General features: G+C 39.3%; 1 protein-coding gene across 5 annotated transcripts in view; it reads left to right on the top strand.

Moving 5' to 3' along the window:
• Positions 1-25444, top strand: part of GTF3C2 (general transcription factor IIIC subunit 2) — a 357778-nt gene that overhangs the window by 165119 nt on the left and 167215 nt on the right. For all 5 annotated transcript variants that reach the window (XM_033936535.1, XM_033936537.1, XM_033936536.1 and 2 more), the window contains one exon: positions 24428-24539. In XM_033936535.1, coding sequence (XP_033792426.1) covers positions 24428-24539 — 112 coding nt within the window. The remainder of the gene's footprint in view (positions 1-24427; positions 24540-25444) is intronic.

Genomic DNA, 25444 nt, shown 5'->3' with positions numbered 1-25444 from the left:
ACTTAATAGATGCTGCAGGCATCTCTTTACTGGGGCCTGGAGACCAGAGCTTGTTTTTGTCAGGCAGAACACATTTTAGGTGGTCCGAACACAGTCAGTTCCAGGGTGACTACAGAAATTTCTATGATTGAGATGGAGGCATCTTTTATTGTGGTTGCTATTATGATTTTTTTGAGAGCCTCAGCATAGAATATGACTCTGGTAGTGTTGGTACACATGGTTCTGTGACTACGGGGGATTGGGCAGCTGATATGACCTCTGTCTAAACTTGGTTCTCTTGCCTTTCATGGATTTATGCTTCTTGCTAAAGGACCCTTGCTGTGCCTATCCCCTTGGGCCTGTTTTCCAGCAACTGAAGGACCTTCACTTCTCCAACTGACCCTAACCCTGAGTGATGCAAAGGTTAATAATCGGAAGGAGCCGTAAATGCTGGGAGGAGAGAGGCTGATATGCACGGATGGGGAGAGGGACCTTGGGTGATAGTGTCCGAAGATCTAAAGGCGAAAAAATAGTGTGACAAGGTGGTGGATGCTGGGCTGTATAAAAAGAGACATAACCAGTAGAAGAACGAAGGTGTTGATGCCCCTGTACAGGTCTTTATGCCCCTGTACAGGTCTTTGGTGAGGCCCCACTTGGAGTAGAGTGTTCAGTTTTGGAGACTGTATCTGGCGAAAAACACAAAAAGGCTTTAAGTGGTCCAGAGGAGGGCGACAAAAATAATAGGAAGTTTTCAACAAAAGACATATGAGTGACTGGAAGCCCTGAATATGTATACCTTAGAAAAAAGGAGAGACAGGGGAGCTATGATTCAGACGTACTTGAAAGGTATTAATGTAGAACAAAATCTTTTCCAGAGAAAAGAAAATGGTAAAACCAGAGGACATAATTTGAGGTTGCGGGGTGGGAGACTCAAGAGCAATGTAAGTAAATTCTTCTTTATGGAGAGGGTGGTGGATGCCTAGACTGCGCTCCCGAGAAAGGTGGTGGAGAGGAAAACGGTGACGGAGTTCAAAAAAGCGTGGGATGAACACAGAGGATCTAGAATCAGAAAATAATAGTAAATATTGAAGAACTAAGGCCAGTACTGGGCAGACTTGCACGGTCTGTATTTGTATATGGCCATTTGGGGGAGGATGGGCTGGGAAGGGCTTCAAAGGCTGGGAGGGTGTAGATGAACTGGAGTGAGCTTTGACGGAGACTTCAGTAGTTGGAACCTAAGAACAGTACCGGGCAGAGCTTTATATTTTTGCCCAGAAATAGCTAAGGAGAAGAAGAAAAATTTTTTTTTTAGATTGAATCAGGTTGGGCAGACTAGATGGACCATTCGGGTCTTTATCTGCCATCATCTACTATGTTACTATGTAACCAGAGGAAGTACAAGAAGGCTATGCTCTGTCGGTCCTCTTCTTAGAGTCTCCCTCTCATTCCCATTGGAAGACAGAGGCGATCAGGGCACCTTTTGCCATCTGCAGTCCTTGTGGGTGGTGATGCCTGTTCCTCGAGAAGAGCATGGTCTTGACTGTTCCATTATTTTGTGGTTCCTAAAAAGGAAGCTGGTTGATGATTGTGGCGGTCCAGAGCAGGGAGTTTCTTACTTCTCTCAATCTCACAGAAGCCTTCCTACACATCCCAATTCACAAGGTGCAGCAGAAGTTTCTTCTGAGCATAAGATCTGCATACTGGGACAGATCGAAAATCCACCAAGTCCAGTATTCTTTTTCCAACAATGTCCAACCCAGGTCCCAAGTACCTAGCTAGATCCCAAGTAGTAAAACAGATTTTATGCTGCTTATCCTGGGAATAAGCAATGGATTTCCTCAAGCCATATCAATAATGACCTATGGACTTCTCTTGTAGGAAATTATCCAAGACTTTTTTAAACCCCACTAAGCTAACTGATTTCACCACATTCTCCGGCAATGAATTCCAGCGTTTAATTATACGTTGTGTGAAGAAATATTTTCTCTGGTTTGTTTTAAATCTACTATTTAGTAGCTTCATCGCATGCCCCCTAGTACTAGTATTTTTGGAAAGAGTGAACAAGCGATTCACATCTATCCTTTCCACTCCACTCAGTATTTTATTGATCTGTATCATATCACCCATGAGCCGTTGCTTCTCTAAGTTGCCTTAGATGCTTTAGCGTCTTCTGAAAGGAAAGTTGTTCCAAACCTTTATCATTTTCATTGCCTTTCTCTGTACCTTTTCTAATTCCGTTATGTCTTTTTTGAGATACAGCAACCAGAACTGTACACAGTATTCAAGTTGTGGCAGTACCATAGAGCAATACAAGGGCATTATAACATTTTCATTGTATTGTATTTTTTATATTGGATATACTGCTTGTATATAAGTATTAAGCGGTTTAAAAACTAAATACATTAGGCACTTTGGACTTCACTCTCTGTTCTGAATGGACTCACAATCTAAACTAAAGCACCTAAGAGAAAAAGAGCATCTTTCATATATTAAAGATAAAAATAGAAAGAAGATGAGAAGGAAGAAGGAGCCCCAGAGAGATGTAGAGAACCAGGGAAAGTGAAGCAGTGTGGTTACATTGTAGAGAAAAAGATAGAATAGTAAATCTAACAAGATAAATATAAATTATTATATCAGGCAGGAGAAAAGAAATAGAAAAATAAAATAAGACAAACCCAGCAAAATAAAAACAAAATAAGGTATGAATAGTCAGAGGGAGAAATTGCAGTTAGTTGGAGATGCTCGTTTGCAGATTATGGAGAGTATCTTTTCCTGATAATTCTTAACACTCTATTTGCTATTTTAGCCGACGCTGCACACTGTCGAGGGTTTCAAACTATTCGCAACAATGACACCTAGATCCTTTTCCTGGGCAGTGGCTCCTAACATAGAATCCAGCATCATGTAGCTATAGTTCGAGTTCCTCTTTCCCACATGCATCACTTTGCATTTCCTCACATTAAACGTCATCTGCCATTTTGACACCCATTCTTACAAGATCCTCTTGCAAATTTTCACAATCTTGCGAATTAACAACTTTGTGTCATCAACAAATTTAATTATCTCACTAGTTATTCCCATCTCTAGATCATTGAAAAATATGGGGGGGGTTTTTGGGTTGTTTTTTTTTTTTAATTTCTTTATTCTTTTTCAAACTTACATCAAGTGCACAAAAAGAACAACATGAAATACATGAACAATCATATAACACTTGAACATCATACATTATATTCTTAATATGTAAATTAATTAAAAACCCTCCCCCCCTCCCATCTTTCTATACAATCATTAAAACTATCATATTCCTTCAAAATTTCAATTTCGCTACATCTTATCTTCCAATCCCCCCACCCCCCTATGTATATTATCAAAGAAAAATGATGCCTATTCACTACAAAAATCAACCATCGGTCTCCATATCTTTAAAAAATTTTTATAACTTCCTTTCTGTATTGCAATTGCTCTTTCCATCTTGTAAATATGACACAGGGAATTCCACCAAAACGTATAATTGAGATTACTATAATTTTTCCAGTTGTTAGTAATATGTTGCATAGCAACACCCGTCATTATCATCAAAAACTTATTGTTATGTGCTGATAATTGACTTTTTTCCTCATAGACATACCGAACAGAACAGTATCATATGATATTTCCACATGATTTTCCAATAAGCAATTTATTTGAGACCAAATTGAATTCCAAAAATTCCTAATGCAGGGGCAATAAAAAATTAGATGATCCAATGTCCCCACTTCTAGATTACAGTGCCAGCATCTATTAGATTTAGAGCTATCCAACTTTTGTAAACGAACTGGGGTCCAAAAAGCTCTATGTAATAAAAAGAACCAAGTTTGTCTCATAGATGCTGACACTGTACATCTCATTCTCCAAGACCAAATTCGTGGCCATTGAGAAGCAGAAATATTATGCTTAATCTCAATGCTCCAAATGTCTCTCAGACCAGTTTTTGGCTTTTTATTTAAAAATCCAGATAATAATTTATATCACTGTGTGACTAGGTGTCCCATGAAATCAGCCTGGAAACATAGGAACTCCAAACTATATTGGGTATTAAGAGTTTTCCATTCAGGGAACCCCACCTGAATAGCCTGCTTCAGCTGCAACCATTTAAAACTGTGATTTATCAAGACCAAATCTAATTTGCAACTGTGAAAAGTCAAGCAGTTTATCATTTAAAATAACATCATTTAAAGTTCTTATGCTTGCTATAATCCAGTGTTGAACAAACAAAGCAAAAAACTGCAGACCTTGTACACGATGCAGGCAGGCTTTATTATGACAAGTAAATTTAGGTTAAAAACCTTTTACCAGGTGAGGGACCCAACACGGTCCGTGTTTCGGACTAACCTTCGTCAGGGGTCCTAATAGGTACAAATACAATATTTAAAACAAACATATTTAAAAATACAGTATATTTAAAAATTTTTTTAAAAAAAACAATATATTAATTACAATAATGGTCCAATTTATTCAATTAAAAAAATAGATTATATTAAAAAATAAAAAGAAAAGAAAGAAGGAAAAATATTCCATAAAAAGAATAAATGATATGATGGATAATTTAATTTTTAATTAATCTATATATATCTAATGAGAAACACATAAAATATACCGAGGAAATAAAAAAAGGAAAGTGAAGAAAGAAGAACCAATAAAAACAAAATTGAATAATGTAAATATATGATACATACCAATTTTGGTAAAGCAGAAAATTATCAAAAGAAAAAAGCCTTGGGTGATTAGCTATCAAGGGACATAAAAAAAGGCATATCAACAATAAAAATCATCATAAACATATAACTTAGTCAAAATTAAAATGAATAATATAATTTGGGATGAAATGTAACACTAGCCAAATAAAAATCATAAAACACTATGATATACAGCAATGATAACAATGGTAATTAAAAATAAAGACAATTAACAACAATTAGAAACAATTAGAATATTAGCACTAGCCAAATAAAACACTAGCCAAATAAATGTCATAAGTCACTATGATATACAGCAATGAAACAACAATGATGATTAGAAATAAGGAAATTGACACCAGTTGAGAGCAATTAGAAACAATACAACCATTAGGTAATTACTAATCGTATACTATTGAATGTGAAAGGAAGCCAATTAACAACAATTAAAAGTAATTAAAAACAGTACAACCATAGGATAGTTACTGATCATATGCTATTAAAATAAGAAGACAACCCAGTTAATGAGAGGTATACTCATGTTAAAAAATCATCATTTTTTATGAAAAACCTTAACCCTGCAGTGATTATGAAATCAATAAAGAGATATATATGTATATATGCCAAACCACTATATATTTACTCATTTGCAGAGGCACCCCAACCAAATATTATATTATATTCTATTATAACAAGAGAAACACCATATAGAAATACTTGTGGCTTACAAAAGAAAGTAGGATTCAGAGCAGATGTCACAGATTGTATGCTTTAAAGACAGATATTACAAAATAAAGAATATGCAGAAAAAATGTGAAACATAATGGATGAAATTGAACAGCAGAGCGTTTGAAAAAGATAAACAGCAGAACTAAGAGAAAAGCAGGCATATACAAAAGAGAGGAGAGAAGTAAAAGTCACAACAACAAATAAAGATGAAAATAGAGACTTACCCGATAGGTGACATGCTGAAAAAACCGCCCGAGTGAAACTGAAGTTTGATTCCAGTGAAGCTATATATGGAAAGAGGCCGTAAAGTGCAATCGCAAATTTGCCGAAAAATTGTAGTAAAATGCCAGATCAATCGTGAAAAAATGAAAGATACTAAGAATTAAAAAAACAACAAACAAACATGCTGAAGAAGGAAGGGATTAATTGTAAAATATATGTCTGTGTGTGTAGAGGATTGTAATTAGTATAAATAAAGGATAAATAAAGAGTAAATAGGCAGAACAAAACTAGCCAATCATCTTGTTTATAGGCGTGTCCATTCATGAGAAAGGAAGGGACTCAGACTAAAAGAATATATTAAGCAACAATTATGTCAGATGTCTAGATAAGTTATTGTGTGATAAAATAATAAAAGATATAAAAATTTAAAGTTCTTATGCTTGCTATAATCCAGTGTTTCCATAAGATTTGAGCTCCGCCAATTCGAATCTTGGAGTTTATCCATAAAGATTGATTTGTTGATTTGCTTATTGGAATAGATGTTAGATTACTAATGTATCTCAAAGTTTTCCATGTATCAATCAAAATTCTGTTCTGTTTCTATCTTCTAGGCATTTTTATACTAACAACATGAACTAAATGTAAAGGAAACATTAGACGCCACTCCAAATATAACCAATCTGGAGCATTATCATAGAGTTCTGGGAGGATCCAATACATACCCTGGCTTAAAATATAGGCTTGATGGTACCTATAAAAATTTGGAAATTTAACCCCTCCCTCCTCAATTGGCTTTTGTAGAGATACTAGAGCAATCCTAGGTCTTTTACCCAGCCAAATAAATTTCGTAAGAATACCATTAAGTTTTTTTTATAAAATGACCCCTGAAAAAATATTGGTATCATACTCATTTGGTAACAAACTACAGGCAGAATCATCATTTTAATTGTTTGCACTCTCCCCCACCATGAAAGATGTAACGGATTCCAATGCTCACATACTTCTGTTATTTTTTTTAATAAAAGTTTTTCATTCTCTTTCAAAGTGTCTTCCAGCGTCTTTTTTATCTTTATACCTAAATATTTTAATCCCTCTTCTTTCCAGGTAAATGAAAAAGCATCAAATAAACCTTTAGTACAATGTATATTAAGAGGAAGAATCTCAGAGTTATTCCAAATGATTTTATATCCTGAAAATTTTCCAAATGTATCAATAAACTCCAATAAACATGGAATGGTAGATTCAGGATTCCTCAAATACAGCAATATGTCATCCGCATATGCTGAAACTTTATATTCTCTATCAGAAAAGAGAATACCCTGTATCCCCTTTGCTTGTTGAATGGCCAATAACAAGGGTTCTAATACAATATCAAAAAGCAAAGGAGATAACGGACAACCCTGTCTAACCCCCCTCCGCAAAGTAAACCGATCAGAGAAACTATTATTAATGTACAATCTTGCAGAAGGGGAGCTATACAAAGCTTGAATCATTTGAATAAATCCCGGACCAATACCAAACCAACCAAGTGCTTGATACATAAAAGACCATTCAACTCTGTCAAACGCTTTTTCCGCATCTAAAGAAATGGAAAAAAACGGATCTGCAATTTCTTTAGATAAATTTAACATATGAAAAGCCAATCTAGTATTATCAGAGGAGTGTCTTTTTGCCACGAAACCAGTTTGATGCATATCAATGATAAAAGGGAGAGCCTTAGCTAATCGTAAAGCCAAAATCTTGGCCAAAACTTTACCATCTATATTTATTAATGAAATGGGCCTGTAATTTGCAACCAAAGTAGGATCTCTATTTGGCTTTGGCAAAACAATTGTTACTGATTCCGCCATAGTACCTGTAATACATCCCTTAGACAATTGGGATTTAAATAAATTTAACAATTGAGGTAATAGAGAAACTTGAAATGATTTGTAAAATTCCACTGTAAATCCATCCCCACCTGGAGCGGATCCAACTCTAAGAGATTTCAATGCCGTTTCTAATTCTTTTAATGATATAGGCTCATCTAAACTCCTTTTTATATGATCTGGAACTTTCGGATCAATAATTAAATTTAAAAAATCTATACCATCCTTCACTTTACCCTCATAAGATTCAGAAGAGTATAGTTCTTTATAAAACTTTAAAAAATTACTTAAAATGCTCTCAATTTGAGAATGCATCTCACCTTTCTCATCTTTAATTGCAATAACTTTTGTTCTTCTTTTCTTTGCTTTAAGGTAATTAGCCAATAACCTACCTGCCTTATTTGAATTTCCATAATACAAAGTTTGTTGATAAAAAAGGTCCTTCTTATCAATTTTGACGCTAATTCATTATAATTACCTTTTGCTTTTAATAAATCTTGTAAAGTGTCATGTTCCCATTTATTTATCAATTTAGCTTCCAAAACTTTAATTTCTCTTTCTAACTTAGAATATTGATTTTTAATTTGTTTCCTAATATAAGCAGAGTAAGAAATAATATTACCTTTTAAAGTAGCCTTAAAAGCATCCCAAATATTTTCCATTGAAATTTCGTCAGATATCTTGAAAATATTCATTAATTTTTAATTTTAATTCATCTAAAAATTTTGTATCAACAAGCAATGTGTTATCAAATCTCCAAATAGGTCTACTATACTCTTGCTGATCTATTTGAAGCTCAATCCATACACCCCCATGATCAGATAATAATAACTTTAATAATAATAACTTTATTTTTATATACCACAGTACCACAAACAGTTCAGAGCGGTTTACAGTGTAAGAGACTGTACATTTACAGCGAAGATACAATGTGAACTGTACATATTCAGTAAAGGTATTTATACAGCAAAGAAACAGTGTAGATTTACCATACAAGAGACAGTACTTTTACAGCAGAGATATGTAAATAGTGGAGAGGCAGTGCGAGAGGCATTATAAAGAACAAAACCGTGTACAAAACCAGTGCAGGGTGGAGAATGTCAGGAAGACAACTAGTATCAGTTATTGGATGGAAGTCTTTAATTGTTTGGTGATGGGGGAGGTTCTAGAAATTTGTCTTAGAGGAAAGATTTGAGAGATTTCCTGAAGGATGAGTAAGATGGGGCAGTTGAGATAAGGGTGGTCAGGCAGTTTGTCCATCTGCCAGCTTGGTATGAGAGAGTTCTATTGAAGAATCTTTTGTAGGTGCATCCCTTTGGGGATGGGTAGGTAAACAGGTTGGCATTATGAGTGCGAGTGGTTCCAGGGAACACGAAGTGGTGAGACAGATAAATCAGGAATAAGCCAGTTAAGGTTTTGAAGCTGAGACAGGCGAATTTGAAGATGACTCTCGCTTCTATTGGCAGCCAGTGCAGTTTTCTATAGTAAGGGGTGATGTGGTCTGACTTTTTGAGGCCAAAGATTAGGCGGACCGCGGTGTTTTGGATAAGTCTCAGTCGCTGGATGGTTTTCTTGTAGGAGCCTATATAAATTATATTACAGTAATCCAGTGTGCTTAGGATTAGGGATTGGACCAGCAATCTGAAGGAGGGGAAGTCGAAGTAATGTTTGATGGTACGGAGTTTCCAGAGGGTATAAAAGCATTTTTTGACCTGGGCGTTGGTGTGGTCTTCGAAGGTCAGGCAGCGGTCTAGGATGACTCCAAGGATTTTGATGGTGGGGTTAATAGGATAAGTTAGGCCGTTGAGTTGTAAGGTGGTGTTCGTTAATTTGTGGTTGGGACTTGCTAGGAAGAGTTTGGTCTTTTCTGGATTTAGTTTCAGTTTGGACTGAGTGGTCTAGTGTTCGACCATAGTAAGTACTGATGAGATGAGTTGCTCTGTTTCTTGCGAGAATGAGTAGATGGGGATGACAATTGTAATGTCGTCTGCGTAGATGTAGGATTTCAACTTTCGGTCAGATAACATGTGTCCCAGTGGAGTCATGTAGATATTGAATAGAGAAGGTGATAGGGGGGAGCCTTGTGGGACACCACAGGGGTTGGACCAGGTGTGGGAGTAGGTTCCCTTGTTGTGTACTTGGTAGGTGCGGTTTTTTAAGAAGCCTGTGAGCCAGATTAGTACCTGTCCCGAAATGCCTATGGAATCGAGGTAGTTGAGTAGAATATCATGGTCTACCAGGTCAAAGGCACTACTGAGGTCAAACTGGAGAATTAGGGCACTGTTTCCCTGTGAGAATAGTTGGAGGAGGTAGTCGGTTAGGGATGCTAGGACGGTTTCTGTGGTGTAATTTGTGTGGAATCCAGACTGGGAGTCATGAAGGATGTTAAATTTCTCGAGGTAGGACATGAGGTCCTGGTTTACAAGGCCTTCCATAATCTTGAGGAAGAAGGGTATGTTGGCGATGGGTCTGTAGTTGGTGGTTGTGGAGAGTGATTCTTTGGGGTTTTTGATGGTTGGAGATATGAGGATGTGGCCAAGTTCCAGTGGAAAGTAGCCAGTGGACAGGCAGAGGGTAATTCAGTTGAAGAGCTCTACTTTGAAAGGAGGGGGGGGTCTGTTTTCATGATGGAGGGAGGGCAATTGTCTAGAAGGCAGTTTGAATTGGCATATTTAGTATATAGCTGTAGGAATAGGTTCCAGTCTGGGTTCTCGAAGCGATTCCAGGTCATGTCGGCGGTAATACCTTCATTGTTTGGGGTGGGCAGAAGTGTTGATGGGCTGGTGTTAGTTGTTGCGAAAGAGGTTTTTAAGTTGTGAATTTTGTTGGCGAAGTAGTCAGCTAGGTTAGTTGGAGAGGGTGGAAGGTCTGTGGGGGAGCTTTTATATGAGTTGATGTCAAATAATGAGTTGATAAGTTTAAAGAGTTTATTGCTGTTCAGGGTTGGGGTGTTGATTGATTGGGCATAGTATTTGGAGCATTTCTCCTTGATCCTTTTTTTGTATTCAGTGACTTTAGTACGCCAGGTATACCTATCTGTATCTGTGCCGGATTTGCACCAGGTTCTTTCTAGTTTGCGTACTTCTCGTTTCAGAGCTAGTAGGTTGGCGTCAAACCAGTTGGCCGATGTGCAATGTTTTTTCTTGTAGGGTTTTAGTGGTGCCATGTCATTTAGAACCTGGGTGCTGAAGTTGTTCCAGCCTGGGATGAAGTTGGAGTTATGGTCTGTGGTGGATGTTGGGTTGTAGTGGGACCAGAATTTTTCAGGGTTTAGTTGACCTCTAGTCCATATTGTTTTTTCTTTGTGAGTAGTTCTTGGGGTCCTTTGGCTTTGTTTTTTGAGCCAGTGTAAGTTGAAGTTACATCGGAGGTGATCTGACCAGGGGGTGGGGGTCCAGGTTTTGGCTTTGAAGCTTATGCTGGGGGGGGTGGAGGAGGAGTTGGGGAGGAATGAGATCAGGTCTAATTGATGTCCTTTGGTGTGTGTTTTGGTTGGGGGTGGTTTAGAGTATCCTAGGGATGTTAGGAAGGAGAAAAGATCTGTAATGTTGGAATTCTCTGCCTGTTCCAGGTGTAGATTTACATCGCCGGCAAGGAGGGTGTGAGTGCCGGCGGTGGAATTTGCGAGGAGGAATTCATAGAGATCTTCTTTAGCTTGGTTCCATTTGTTAGGGGGGGTGTAGAATACTGTTATGGTTAGGTAATCTTTGCAGTCTGCTTTGGATAATTTACAGGAGAGGATTTCCAGGTCTTTGGTCATTTTGGAGTCTAGGGTTTGGAATTGGAAGTGATCTTTGAGGATTATTGCTAGGCCACCTCCTCTCCTGGTTTGTCGTGATAGCGGAATGATTTTGTAGTTTGCGGGGAGTAGATCTCCAATGATGATGTCCTGATCAGAAATTAGCCATGTTTCAGTTAGGAGAAGAATGTCGAGTTGGGTTTCTTCTAGCCAATCTTTAATCAGTTGGGTTTTGTTTCTAGCTGAACGGATGTTTAGATAGGCACCAGTGATTATGTAGTGTTCTGGGGGGGTTGTGTGTTGGGTAATTGGTAGGCTTTTTAGGAGTCTGTTTCTTTTTTGTGATGGTCTTGGGAGGTGTCTGGAGGTATTGACCACGGAGAGTGGGAAGGGGCCTGATTCCTTGTAGTCATGGAGGGTGCTGAAGGATTGATATAATAATTGGGTCAATAGAAGCTTTTAACACTTGTTGAACTAAATGAGTTGAAACAAAAATATAATCAATTCTAGAAAAAGACTTGTGAACAAAAGGAAAATTCCCGATCATTAAAATGAAGAATACGCCATATATCTTTTAAATCACATGAATGTACCAAATTGTCTAACCCTAATGATTTTATATCTTTACAAGGTTTTTTATCTAATAATGGATCCATAACAGCGTTAAAATCTCCAGCCACAACCAATTTGGAAGCAGCCAGTGGGAGTAACAATCTCTGTACTATCTTCAAGAATTCATTTTGATTCGATTTAGGGGCATAATTTGTAATTGCTGATGTACGTCGCCTAGAACCTGGAATAGGCGATTAATCAAATTTTATAATAAACTTGAAACTTGCATACAAATTAAACAAAGCCAGGGTATTATTTCCCATTCTCATCTCTACATGGACCCATCTTCCCTTTGGATCTGAACCTACCATTTTAAAATTAGCAGTACATTTCTTATTAATAAGAATAGCTACCCCTGCCTTTTTCCCATCAGCAGGAGCAAAAAAACAATGTTTCACCCAATTCTTTTCCAATTTTTTTGATTCTAATATAGACAAGAGAGTCTCTTGGATGTAATAAATATCCGCATTCTGCTTTTTTAAGAATGCTAATATTTTATTCCTTTTAACCTGATGGTTGAGTCCATTCACATTTAAAGAAAAAATTTTAAAGTTACTCATAACCCTTTTTATAAGAATAATCTAACAAAAATAAGTAAATCAAATTGTTCCACAGTTCCTGAATATGCATCATTTTCCAAAATTCTGATTTTTTATACAAAACCTTATACCTGTAACCCCAACCCTCCCTATCCCACCCCCCACCCTTATTCATCATTGAGAACTTGAAAACGCACATTTGATGGTAAGTTCTGAGATGTACCCCACAAGCTTAAATATAATAAGCCAAAAAAGAATTGAGTGCATATATCATTCATTAATCAGCGATTATTACATATCCTTAAACAAGAAATAAAAAATCATTATACTACATCTCATATATTTTAATTTCATTCAAATGAGATGACATATATATATTAGATTATTAAAGACTCATCTCTCAAATTAACTCTTCTTAAAACTGCAAAGATAAGTTAAATTAATAATAATTTCATTTGAAATAAGGAAACCTATTTCTCTCAATTCATTTCCTCTCTAATATAATACCATCTTTTGCATCTTATTTTAATTAACTAATATGTGTTATCTTCTTTTAAACTCTTACCACAAAATGATATCATCTTCCCATCCATAACATAGATTCCTTAATATAATGAACAGAATAATTATATAATACACATCTCTCAAAAAACAAATATGTTATCAGAATTCTCATCTAACTCTTTATAAAATGCAGTCCAAAGAACAAACACGCAGTGTTCTTAATATATTTCAAATTCTAATGCACTTGTAATACTTCCTTGTTTTCTGTGACCCAGAAGTAAAGAAGCAATCCTTGGACTAAACCATTATCTCATATAAACCCTAATGAGACTATAAACTAAAGATAAACAAAAGAAAGCAAAGCAGCAAATTATACTAAAACAACTAAACACTTTCCATATCATTGTATTTTCCCCCACTTTTTCATCTCAAAAACTGAGAGATACTCAGAACATTCCCTGTTTGTTGCTGTAGTTCCATCTTATTTTTCACCGATCACTTGGGCTCTTCCAGCACTGCTGCAACATAGCATTATGAAGACGGATTGCCAGGAACCATTCTCCAAGTAAGAAGCACAATGTAAAGTTTTTCTTTGTAGATTCCTAAGAATTTTCCTATATGCCCCTAAATAAATCCTCAGCTTTTTTATTAAAAACATGGCACACTCATACCATATAGTGCATTTAGAACAAGATGATATAATAGAAACTACACAGAAAGAAATTCTCTAATTTACATATCTTCCTCCATCTTCTTTCCAAGTAATCCAAATAGAATGTTAACTAATATTACTGCGTGTTTGAGGACAGTTAATTCAGTTGAATTCAAAAAGGATTCCATTTCTCCAAACATAAAATATAAACATATCTTAACTTTATCTTTTTACTTCCTTTTTTTCTTCTTTTCAATCCTTCAAATAAAAAAGTACAAGTCCATCGGAACTTTTTATCTTCATCTTATGATATCATCAAATGCTCACAATCATCTAAAAAGTCTTTCAATTTGTCAGGACAATCAAAATTCATTGTTTTATTGGCATAGGTTACCCTCATTATAGCAGGGTATAATAAGCCATTCTTAGCTCCTAATTGCCTCATTTGTGGCCGTAAATCCAACATTTTTTTCCTCTTATCAGCAGTGGCATTAGCAAAATCTGGAACTATGTGAATTTTTGCGTCCTGACATTTTAAGCTCTTATTTTCCTTTGCAAGCTTTATGATTTCCATCACCTGTTGGTGCCTTAATAGCTTAAAAATCAAAGGACGTGGTCTTAAATCCTTGCCAACTCTTCTAACAGGAATCCTGTGAGCTCTTTCAAACTCTAAAGGAAATTTTAATTTGAGTGGTAAAATCTTAGGAAGAAACTGTTCAAGAAAGGTGATGGCATCATTATTTTCAACACCTTCAGGGAGACCAATAATTCTCAAATTATTCCGTTTTTCCCTGTTAATAATATCTTCCATTTCTTTAGAGAGAAATTCCACTTTTTCTTTATACATTTTACATTTCTTTAACTCAGCTTCATTTGCTGACATTCTTTTTTCCATCTGGTCCGTTTTTAGTTCAAATCTTTTCATTCTCGCTGTGAGATTTTTCATTTCTTCTTTCACCTCCTTCAGATTTTTAGCGTTGTCCGAAACTATCTCAGTTATTAGTTTCAGTTGAGCAGAAATGTCACCATTATCCTCTTTTGGCAACGGCACTTTTGCAGGATCCAGCTTTGATCTTTTAGCACCTCCACCACTTGTGCTAGCTTCTTCGTTCTTCATCTGTTTATTTGTAGCCATAACAGACTTGAAATCACTCAAAATCACTAAAATAAAACTAAATTAGTGACTTATTATTTCCTTCAGAAAGCTTGTGATATCAGAGCTCACTCAGCACTCAACCATCCAGCTGCGCTTCCAAGCCACGCCCCATTGAAAAATATGTTAAAAAGCAGTGGTCCCAGTACCAGACCCCAGGGGAACCTCACTATTTACCCTTTATTGAGAATATTGACCATTTAAATCTAGTCTCTGTTTTCTGTCTTTCAACCAGTTCTTAATCCATAATAGGACATTACCTCCTATCCCATGACTCTAATTTCTTCAGAAGTCTTTCATGAGGTACTTTGTCAAATGCCTTCAGAAAATCCAAATACACGATATCAACTGGTTCACCCTTATCCACATGTTCATTCACCTCTTCAAAGAAAAATAGAAACATGATGGCAGATAAAGGCCAAATGGCCCCTCTAGTCTGCCCATCCACAGTAACCATTATCTCTTTCTCTCTCCGAGAGATCCCACGTGCCTATCTCAGGCCCTTTTGAATTCAGACACAGTCTCTGTCTCCACCACCTCTTCTGGGAGACTGTTCCATGCATTTGCCACCCTTTCTGTAAAAAAGTATTTCCTTAGATTATTCCATAGCCTGTCACCTCTTAACTTCATCTTATGCCCTCTCATTTCAGAGTTTCCTTTCAAATTAAAGAGACTCGACTCATGCGCATTTACATTACATAGATATTTAAATGCTCTATCATATCTCCCCTCTCCCGCCTTTCCTCCAAAGTATACAGATTGAGATCTTTAAGTCTGTCCCCATACGCCTTATGATGAAGACCACATACCATTTTGGTAGCCTTCCTCTGGACTGACTCCATCCTTTGTATATCTTTTTGAGGGTGTGGCCTTCAGAATTGTACACAATATTCTAAATGAGGTCTCACCAAAGTCTTATACATGGGCATCAATACCTCCTTTTTCCTACTAGCCATACCTCTCCCTAAGCTACCTAGCATCCTTCTAGCTTTCACAATCACCTTTTCAACCTGTTTGGCCACCTTAAGATCATCACATACAATCACACCCAAGTCCCGCTCTTCACTCCCTAATCTGTACTGTTCCTTCCGGTTTTTGCAGCCCAAATGCATGTCTTTGCATTTCTTAGCATTAAATTTTAGCTACCAAATTTCAGACCATTCTTCATGCTTCGCCAGGTCTTTCTTCATGTTATTCACACCATCCTGCGTGTCTACTCTATTGCAGATTTTCATATCATCCATAAAGAGGCAAACCTTACCCGACAACCCTTCAACAATATCGTTTATTATTAATTATATTTATTGATTTTTAAATCATATAATTAAGTATACACTTGTACAGAAAAGAGAGTCATTAAAGAAATATACACATTCCAAGTAAAGCAATAATTATAATCAAGTAAAAATAATCATAATCTCCTCCTCAAGTCCTCAATTAATGGATCCAGGATGTAAAACAGTGAGCCTAACAAGAAAATCTTAGTAATATATCGAAAAAAGAAAACAGGGACACTGTAAACTGAAGGAAGTGACCAAATTAAACAATGAACACTCTTGTTATTTTTGTCCCAGCTTTCAGGTGTGCAGCTGACAGAAAGGTTGTCAGTTGTATAGGGTCAAAGAAAACATATTTTTGCTTTTGATATATTATCACACATTTGCATGGGAGTCTTAAGAAGAAGGAGGCTCTAAGGGCAATAACTCCCGGCTTCAAAATCAAAAATTCACGACGACGCCTCTGGGTATCTCGAGCCAGATCCGGAAATATTTGTATTTTAAGTCCCAAAAATTCTTTTAACTTATTTTTGAAGTAAAGTCTTAACAACCAGTTTTTATCCGGTGCTAAGGCAACAGTGAGAAGTAAAGTTGCAGGTGTCGCAATTTCCTTATCCGACTGTTCCAATATCAATGAAACATTTAAGTTCTGTTGAACCTCTATAGGTAATTGTGATTCTTGATGTTGTTGATGTTGTCCTTCAGTCTTTCGTATAGGCAGGTAATACACCTGAGTTAAAGGTGGAAGCAATCAACAATATTGTTTATAAAAATGTTAAAAAGAACAGGCCCAAGAACAGAACCTTGAGGCACATCACTGGTAACATCCCTTTCCTCAGAGCGATCTCCATTGATCGCTACCCTCTGTCGCCTTCCTCTCAACCAGTTCTTGGCCCAGCCCATCACTTTGGGACCCATCCCGAGGGCACTAAGTTTATTTATTAGATGTCTGTGTGGAACACTGTCAAAGGCTTTGCTAAAATCTAAATACACCACATCTAGCGCACATCCTCTATCCAATTCTCTGGTCACCCAGTCAAAGAAATTGATCAGATTTCTCTGACAAGGCCTACCTCTAGTGAATCCATGTTGCCTCTGGTCCTGTAATCCACAGGATTCCAGAAACTTGACCATTCTCTGTTTTAAAAGCGTTTCCATTAATTTGCTTACCGCAGAAGTCAGACTTATTGGTCTTTAATTCCCTACTTCTTCCTTACTTCCTCTTTTATGGAGAGGGACCACATCCACCCTTCGCCAGTTCTCCGATACCACTTCTGATTCTAGAGACTCATTCCTTCAGCACCCTCGGATGTACACTATCCGGCCCCACTGCTTTGTCTACCTTCTTTTTAGTTAGCTCCTCACAAACACAGCCCTCTGAAAATCAATGAGGATCTATTAATCCTCCATCCCTATTCATGCAGTAAATTGGTGAGGCAAGATTTCCCTTGATTAAATTCAAGTTGGTTTTCTCTCATTAGCCTATGCTTATGTATTTATTTACTAGTCTTTTAGCCCGTTACATTAACGGGTGCTAGAATTTATGTCTGTCTGTCTTTCTTTCTTTCTCTCTCTCTCCCGCTGTCTGTCTGTCTTTCTGTCTCTCTCCCTGCCCATGTGTCTTTCTTCCTTTCTTTCTGTCTCCCTCCCGCTGTCTATCTTTCTTTCTCCCTCCCGCTGTGTGTCTGTCTTTCTTTCTATCTGTCTCTCTCCCTGCCCCCTATGCAGAAGCAGCATTTCTCTATCCCCCCTTCCCTGTGCAGCAGCCACAGCAGCATTCCCTCCACCTCCATTTCCCTGTGCAGCAGCATTTCCCTCCCCCCACCCCACCCCACTTCCCTATGCAACAGCAGCAGCAGTATTTCCCTCCCCCTCCACTTTTCTGTGCATCAGCAGCATTTCCCTCCCCCCACTACCCTGTGCAAAAGCTGAAGCAGCATTCCCTCTCCCTACCCCCACCCCACTTCTCTGTGCAGCAGCAGTATTTCCCTCCCCTTCCACGTCCCTGTGCATCAGCAGCAGCATTTTCTCTTACTCCCCTTCCCTTCCCGCGGTCTGGCCTGCTCCGTTAGTATTTTGCCGTCCCCCCCCTCCTTCCCTTCCCACGGTCTGGCCGGCTCCCGGTGGCTCCTCTCACGATCGTCGCCATCTGCCTGCCCCGGAAGTGTTCTTTCTACTTGTTTCCTTGTGCCTCCGGCTGCCCAAAGATTTTAAAATACAGTAGCGGGGATCTTGTAGATGGGGGAATGGGAAACAAAGCCTGCCTCCTGCTGTTTGCTAGTGACCTGAAAGTGTTCTTTCTGCAGCTTTCTACATAGGCTGCAGAAAGAACACTTCTGAGACAGGCAGGCAAATAGCGGGAGGTTGGTTTTGTTGCGCCGCTGGCTGCCCGAAATTTTTAAAATACAACGGTGGTGAGCTGGTAGGTGGGAGAATTGGGAACTGGGGAGAGGTCGGATCCAGCTGAGAGGAGTGGGGGCTAGGGTTGGCTTGGCTTGGCTTTGACGGATGGGGGCAGGAAGGAAGGAGGATCCCTGACGATAGTGGCTTAGGTGGAAACAGGCAGGTAATATCCATGGTGACACGTACCCCCACTTAAAAATAAACTCCGGGCGTGAGGGACCGTTGTATGCATAAACTTCTGCTGTTTAAAGTTGCGGCTGCTCCTCTTTCGATCCCCGCCTGCATCATAAACTTCGGCTGTGGAGTATGGGGTCTGCGACATAGGGAACTTTGTAAGTGCACATGCACACTCTTGACGGCCACAGACCTACAGACAAGGGATCACGGAACACGCCAGTAAGAGTGCGCATGCGCGCTTAGGGTTTTTTTATTATAGATTTTTAAAATTTCTATACCATCTAACCCAAGATGGTTTACATAAGATCAAACACACATAATGCTTAAAACAATACAAAAAGAAAACATCAAAAATTGGATACACAATAATTCACTGATCCAATAAGTCAAACCCTATAAAAATGCAGTAACAATTGGGTTTCAAAAGTTTTCTAAAAGTTCCTCTGACAGCACATATCCTTAACTGTCCTATTAGCAAATTTCATAATTTTACCCAAGCACAACAAAAGGTCCTTATACTAGTTTCTACAAATTTCGGGTAAACATTGCCCCTCAGCAGTGCAGAATTTTCAGATTGCAAAGCTCTTTTGGAGTGATAGATAGTCATCCTGCTCTGTAATTTTGTTCTTAATAGTCTCTACCATTTTGTTCAGTACTGACTTCAGACTCACTGACCTATAATTTCTTTTGGAACCCTTTTTAAAAATCAGGTTCACGTTGGCCACCTTCCAGTCTTTGGTACTACACCGATTTTTAAAAAGTGCTCCAGGGGAGATCTGGGAAATTACACATACCAAATAAAAGCTAAAAATAAATAGCACATAGTAATGACACAGACATGGAAACTGTCTTCAGAATATACAAGGAATGCAACCACTGCCCCTTAAACTCAAAGATGGGCTTTTACCGCTCCTACTACTATGTCTTATCATTTCTATAATTCTGATAGACGTATGCTAAAACATTCATGAAGACAGTCCTTGCTCAATAGAGTTTACATTCTAATCAAACAGGACAATTAGGGGGTTACAAATATGCGCTACTGAGCTGCCCATAGGAAGAGAATGAGCATCTTGGCATTTAGCTTGCACGTCTCAGCGCTCACCTTTGTAAAAGATCCCCAAAATGTGTCCTGCTACCTTTTAATATTCTCTGGTTAGAAAATGTGGAAGTTAGCCCAAGTAGTAGTATTTGTTATACAGTATTTCATACTCATGTCTAAAACTAGCTCTAGCAAACTGATATATTCTAATCACAACATAGGAAATAAAATTACTTTTTCTACCTTTGTTGCCGTTCCAGAAACCCCCGCGAATCTTGAAAAACTGCGGGAGACTGGAGAGGGCAGCGGGAGAGGCAGGAGAGAGCAGCCGAAGTGCCGGCGAGTGCAGGAAATCACTCGTTGTATGCTCCAACCACCTCTTCCTGCACTAAGTCGGGCCTTATCAATCAGGAGCTGCGTGTCAAAGCAGCTCCTGATTGGATAAGGCCTGACTTAGTGCAGGAAGAAGCGTTTAGAGCATACAGCGAGTGATTTCCTGCACTCGCAGGTGCTCCCGCTGCTCTCTCCTGCCTCTCCAGCTGTCCTCTCCTTGGCGGTTCGCGGTCAGAAAATATCGCAAATGACCGGGACCGCGACCCGCCGACCGCGAACGACCGGGGGAACACTGTATATAAGTAGAGATGGGATCTCCATAAGACAGCAAAGTCAAATAAATTCTAGAAATCACACCTCTACTAGGACCCCTATGCAGTGCTATTTCCAGGTTAGTTTCAACCAAAACTAAATCATCAACTGCATAGCAATGTAAAAAGGTGCATAATTGAGTATAATGAAAAGAATCGGCAACAAACCATACTCATCTTGTAAATGTTGAAAGGAAACCACCTGTCCTCTTCCCAAAACTGTCCAAGAGTATAAAGCCTACTCTTTCCCCATCTCAAAAAAGTACCATCAGTAAGGGCTGGGGGAAAATCAGGGACATAACCTAATTAAAAAACTTTCTATCCCCCAAAAAACTGTTTACATACTGCTCCCCAGGTGTTCAGATGCTCTGCAAGGCCAAAGGAGTATGACGAGCTATAACTCGAATAGAAGAAGGGGGCAGCCAGGGAACTGCCCATAGGGGAGATAGAGGAAACCCAATGTTGTTCCAAGCGCACCCATAGTTTAGAAGAATGAGTATGCCAATCAAAAAGAACAAAGCCATGGGACCGGACAATCTACACCCCAGGGTGCTTAGAGAGCTGTGTGATGTCCTGGCAGAGCCGTTATCCGTGCTCTTCAATCTTTCCTTGAATATGGGAAGAGTCCCCTTGGACTGGAAACCAGCCAATGTAATCCCCCCTCCACAAAAAGGGCTGCAGGACAGAGGCTGAGAATTACAGATCGATGAGTCTCACATCCATAGTGAGTAAACTCATGGAAACACTAATTACGCATAAATTAGATACGATCCTGGACGAGAAGAAACTACGAGATCCCCACCAACATGGATTTACCAAGGACAGGTCCTGCCAATCCAATCTAATTAGTTTCTTTGACTGGATAACAAGGAAACTGGATGAGGGGGAGTCTCTAGACGTCATGTACTTGGACTTTAGTAAAGCTTTTGATAGCGTCCCACACCGCAGGCTATTGAGCAAGATGAAATCAATGGGACTGGGAGAAACATTAACTACATGGGTCAATGATTGGCTAAACGGTAGAGAGTGGTGGTGAATGGTGCCCCTTCAAAAACGTCAGAGGTGATCAGTGGAATGCCGGTCTTGGGCCCGATCCTCTTCAACATATTTGTAGGAGATCTGACTCAGGGGCTTCAGGGTAAAATCACATTATTCGCCGATGACGCCAAACTATGCAACATAGTATGTAAGAGCACTTTGCCAGACAGTATGACGCAGGACCTATTTCTATTGGAACATTGGTCCTCGACTTGACAGCTAAGCTTCAATGCTAAAAAATGTAAGGTCATGCACCTTGGCAATGGAAATCTGTGTAGAACTTACACACTAAATGGTGAAACCTTAGCTAGGACCAAGGTGGAACGTGATTTGGGGGTGATCATTAGTGAAGATATGAAGACTGCCAATCAAGTGGAGAAGGCTTCATCAAAGGCAAGACAAATGATGGGTTGTATCCGTAGAAGTTTTATCAGCCGGAAGTCCGAAGTTATAATGCCGTTGTACAGATCCATGGTGAGGCCTCATCTGGAATATTGTGTACAATTCTGGAGGCCTCATTACCAAAAAGATGTGCTGAGAGTTGAGTCAGTTCAACGAATGGCCACCAGGATGGTCTCGGGACTTAAAGATCTCCCGTATGAGGAAAGGCTGACTAAACTGCAGCTATACTCACTCAAGGAATGTAGAGAGAGAGGAGACATGATAGAGACGTTTAAATATATCACGGGCCGTATTGAGGTGGAGGATGATATTTTCTTTCTTAAAGGTCCCTCAGCCACAAGAGGGCATCCGCTGAAAATCAGGGGTGGGAAATTTCATGGCGACACCAGGAAGTTCTTCGTCACTGAAAGGGTAGTTGATCATTGGAACAAACTTCCACTTCAGGTGATTGAGGCCAGCAGCATGCCAGATTTTAAAAGGAAATAGGATACACATGTGGGATCTCTATAGGGGTAAAATCAAGGGGGGTGGGTCATTAGAGTGGGCAGACTTGATGGGCTATTGCCCTTTTCTGGCGTCATCTTCTATGTTTCTATGAAGAGCCATAAACAAAAATAACAATTTAGGCAAAAGAATCAACTTAATGGCCTGAATCCGACCGCTCCAGGAAACCGTAAGTCCTTCCCACTGATCTAAAAGCTGAAACAACTCCTGAGTCTTGGCTGGAAAATTAGCTGTATAAAGAGTGTCCACTTGCTGGATAAAATTAACACCTAAATATTTTATACTCTTTAAAGCCCAACGAAAAGGATACTTAGGTTAAAGCAGGCGCAACCATAACAAAAAACGGCCCCCAAAGCCCATCCTTTGTAAAACAGAAAACAAAAACGGCCAATATACACGATCAAATGCCTTTTCGGCATCAAGAGATAAGATAAGCATAGGCGTATCTTTGTCTCGAGAAAGCTGGATAGAATGAATAACCCTACGGATGTTATCAAAAATTTGTCTTCCCCTTATAAATCCAGTCTGATCCTCATGAATTAAATCAGGTAATTACCTCTGCAAGCAAGTAGCTAAGATTTTTGTTAAAAAATTGTAGTCCGTGCCAAACGCCAAGAATGAGGCAAAAAGTCAGCTTGGGCTAAGGACTAAAAACACGAAGAAGCAAATCCCATCTGGCATTTGTATACAGACACTTCAAATTGTGGGTTTTTCTTGAATCTACAGGCTGCTTAGAAGTTGACAGGGATAATTTGCATGGTTTACTCTGCTCTTCTCTTAAAGACTCCTGGCTTTGTTTCACCATTGTTGAAACCTTTCTTTTGGGATTCTCTAATGTTGTGTTTTAATAGTATCCTTCAAGTATACCCCACTCTGAATTGTATACTCTCTCTTTACTGCCACTGTCCCTCTGTGTGAGTGTTGCACCTCCCTCTCCCCTCCCCACTGTTCTTTTTAAAATTTCTAGCTATACTAACAGCAATCCAAACAGGTAGTCTTCCGCCAGCATTGGGCCCTTTACTTTGACCCAGAATCTGCTTTCAAGCAAAGGCCACAATGCCGGTGGAAGACTGCCTGTGGGGATCACTGCTAGTATAGCTGTACAGCTAGAAATTGTAAAGATGGCTGTGGGGAGGGAGAGGGGGGATTAAAGAAACATAAACCAGATCTGGAGCAATCATGTTAAAAAAAACAACAACCCTGTATAGTGCACTCATTCATATAGCACACATAAGGATCACCCAGAATGTAAAAATGGTGACGGATCAAACCTGTGTGAGACAAAGCCGCTCAGACAATGGAGCGCCGATAATCATGCGCAGGATGTCTTTGCACTGGATTTAAACAGTATTTTAAAGTGTTCCGAGGGGGTGTGCGTGGGCGGAACCCCCCCCCCCCCACTCCACTTTACTTAGAACGGCGCTCCCATTGGGGGGGGTGGAATCCCCCATTACAGAAGAAACTACTTTTTCCCTAAAAAATATGGAAAAAGGCTGTTTCCTCTATGAACATAAGAAGTTGCCTCCACTGGGTCAGACTCAAGGTCCATCGAGCCCAGCAGTCCGCTCCCGCGGCGGCCCATCAGGTCCATGATCTGTGAAGTGGTTTCTGACTATTCCTATAACCTACTTCTACTTCTATCTGTACCCTCCTTGAACCCCTGTAGTGTGCTCTGGCCTATCACAGCCTCCGGGAGCGCGTTCCATGTGTCCACCACCCTCTGAGTGAAAAAGAACTTCCTAGCATTTGTTCTAAACCTGTCCTTTTTCAATTTCTCCGAGTGCCCCCTTGTACTTGTGTTCCCCCAACACCCCCCCCCCAACGGAAGTGCCAACAGTTCTAAGTAAAATGGGGGTTCTCTACCCAACCCTCCCTCTCGGAGTGCTTTAAAATACTGTTTAAATCCAGCGCGCAGATGTCCTACGCGCAAGTGTCAATGCAGCTTTGTCTCGCGCGGTTTCGTCTGTGTACTGTAAAAATACATACGATGTGAGTGTTATATGTGTGAAAATATGGTATTTAAATAGCCTTTTAAACTCAACAAGAATATGAAACTTAATGCCAGATGCTTGGGACCTGGGTTGTCCATTGTTGGAAACAGGATACTGCACTTGATGGACCTTCGGTCTGAAGCAAAAGATTTCTACTTACACTTGGAGTTCAGAGGCAGGACTACAAAAGGAAATAAATCACAAACCCAATTTGTCTGCTTTTATTTATTTCCTTAGCTCTACTACAAAAGCTGCTTTTGCCTATGGAATTGCAGTGGATCTTGGCTGTATCTGGGATCTAAAATTCTGCCCAAGTGGGGCCTGGGAGCTTCCAAGCACACACAGGAAGGTACAGTAATGGTTAATTTGAACTTGAAGCCTTTCTGAATATATAGGAACGTATAATACAAAGTGCAGTTATATAAGCTCTGTAATATGACCTAACTATGAACAACAACAATAAAACAGCACAAACTACCAGGAAAGTCTAGAAGAATGTTAGAATAGGTTTATTGAACCACTGAATATCCTTGACTAGGGAATGCAGTACCTTATGTGGCCGTTTTTTGCCCATGTAGGCTGCATCGGGGGTCTTACATAAAAGAACATACATAGGAATCACAAAATCAGAGAAACAAAAATAAAAACAGAAACCATCGTAGCATGAATAAAATGTGTCATAACAAATTAATATTAAGAATCAAAAATGTATAATACACACATAATTGTCAGTTCCTAAATGGTATATAAGAATAGCTATACTGGGTCAGACCAAGGATCCACCTAGCCAGTATCCTGTTTTCACAGTGGCCAGGTCACAAATACCTGGCAGAAACCCAAATAGTAGCAACATTCCATACTACTGATCCCAGGGCAAGCAGTTATTTCCCCCATGTCTGTCTCAATGGCAGACTATGAACCTTTCCTCCAGAAAATATTTTCCTCTAGGAATCCAGCTGTGCTAATCACTGTTGCCACGTCTTCTGGCAATGAGTTCTTCTGAGTGAAAAAATATCTTCTATTCGTTTTTGAAAGAGAACAAAATCCATTCTACACCACTCGGGTTGTCCCCGCAGCGGGAAGCCAACTTCTCGGGCTACCATTTCCAGGTGGATTTGCATGGCTATTTTCGCGGCTTACATGGCAGCCATTAAGAAGCTCCACCTTGGGGTAAGGGCTCATTCAAACAGAGATGTTTCATCCTCTTGGGCTAAGTTGTCAGCTGTTTCTCTGGATAAGATTTGCAGGGCCGCT

This window comes from Geotrypetes seraphini, chromosome 3 (assembly GCF_902459505.1).
Source record: "Geotrypetes seraphini chromosome 3, aGeoSer1.1, whole genome shotgun sequence".
Classification (NCBI taxonomy): domain Eukaryota; kingdom Metazoa; phylum Chordata; class Amphibia; order Gymnophiona; family Dermophiidae; genus Geotrypetes; species Geotrypetes seraphini.
This window is presented reverse-complemented; position numbering and strand designations above follow the sequence as displayed.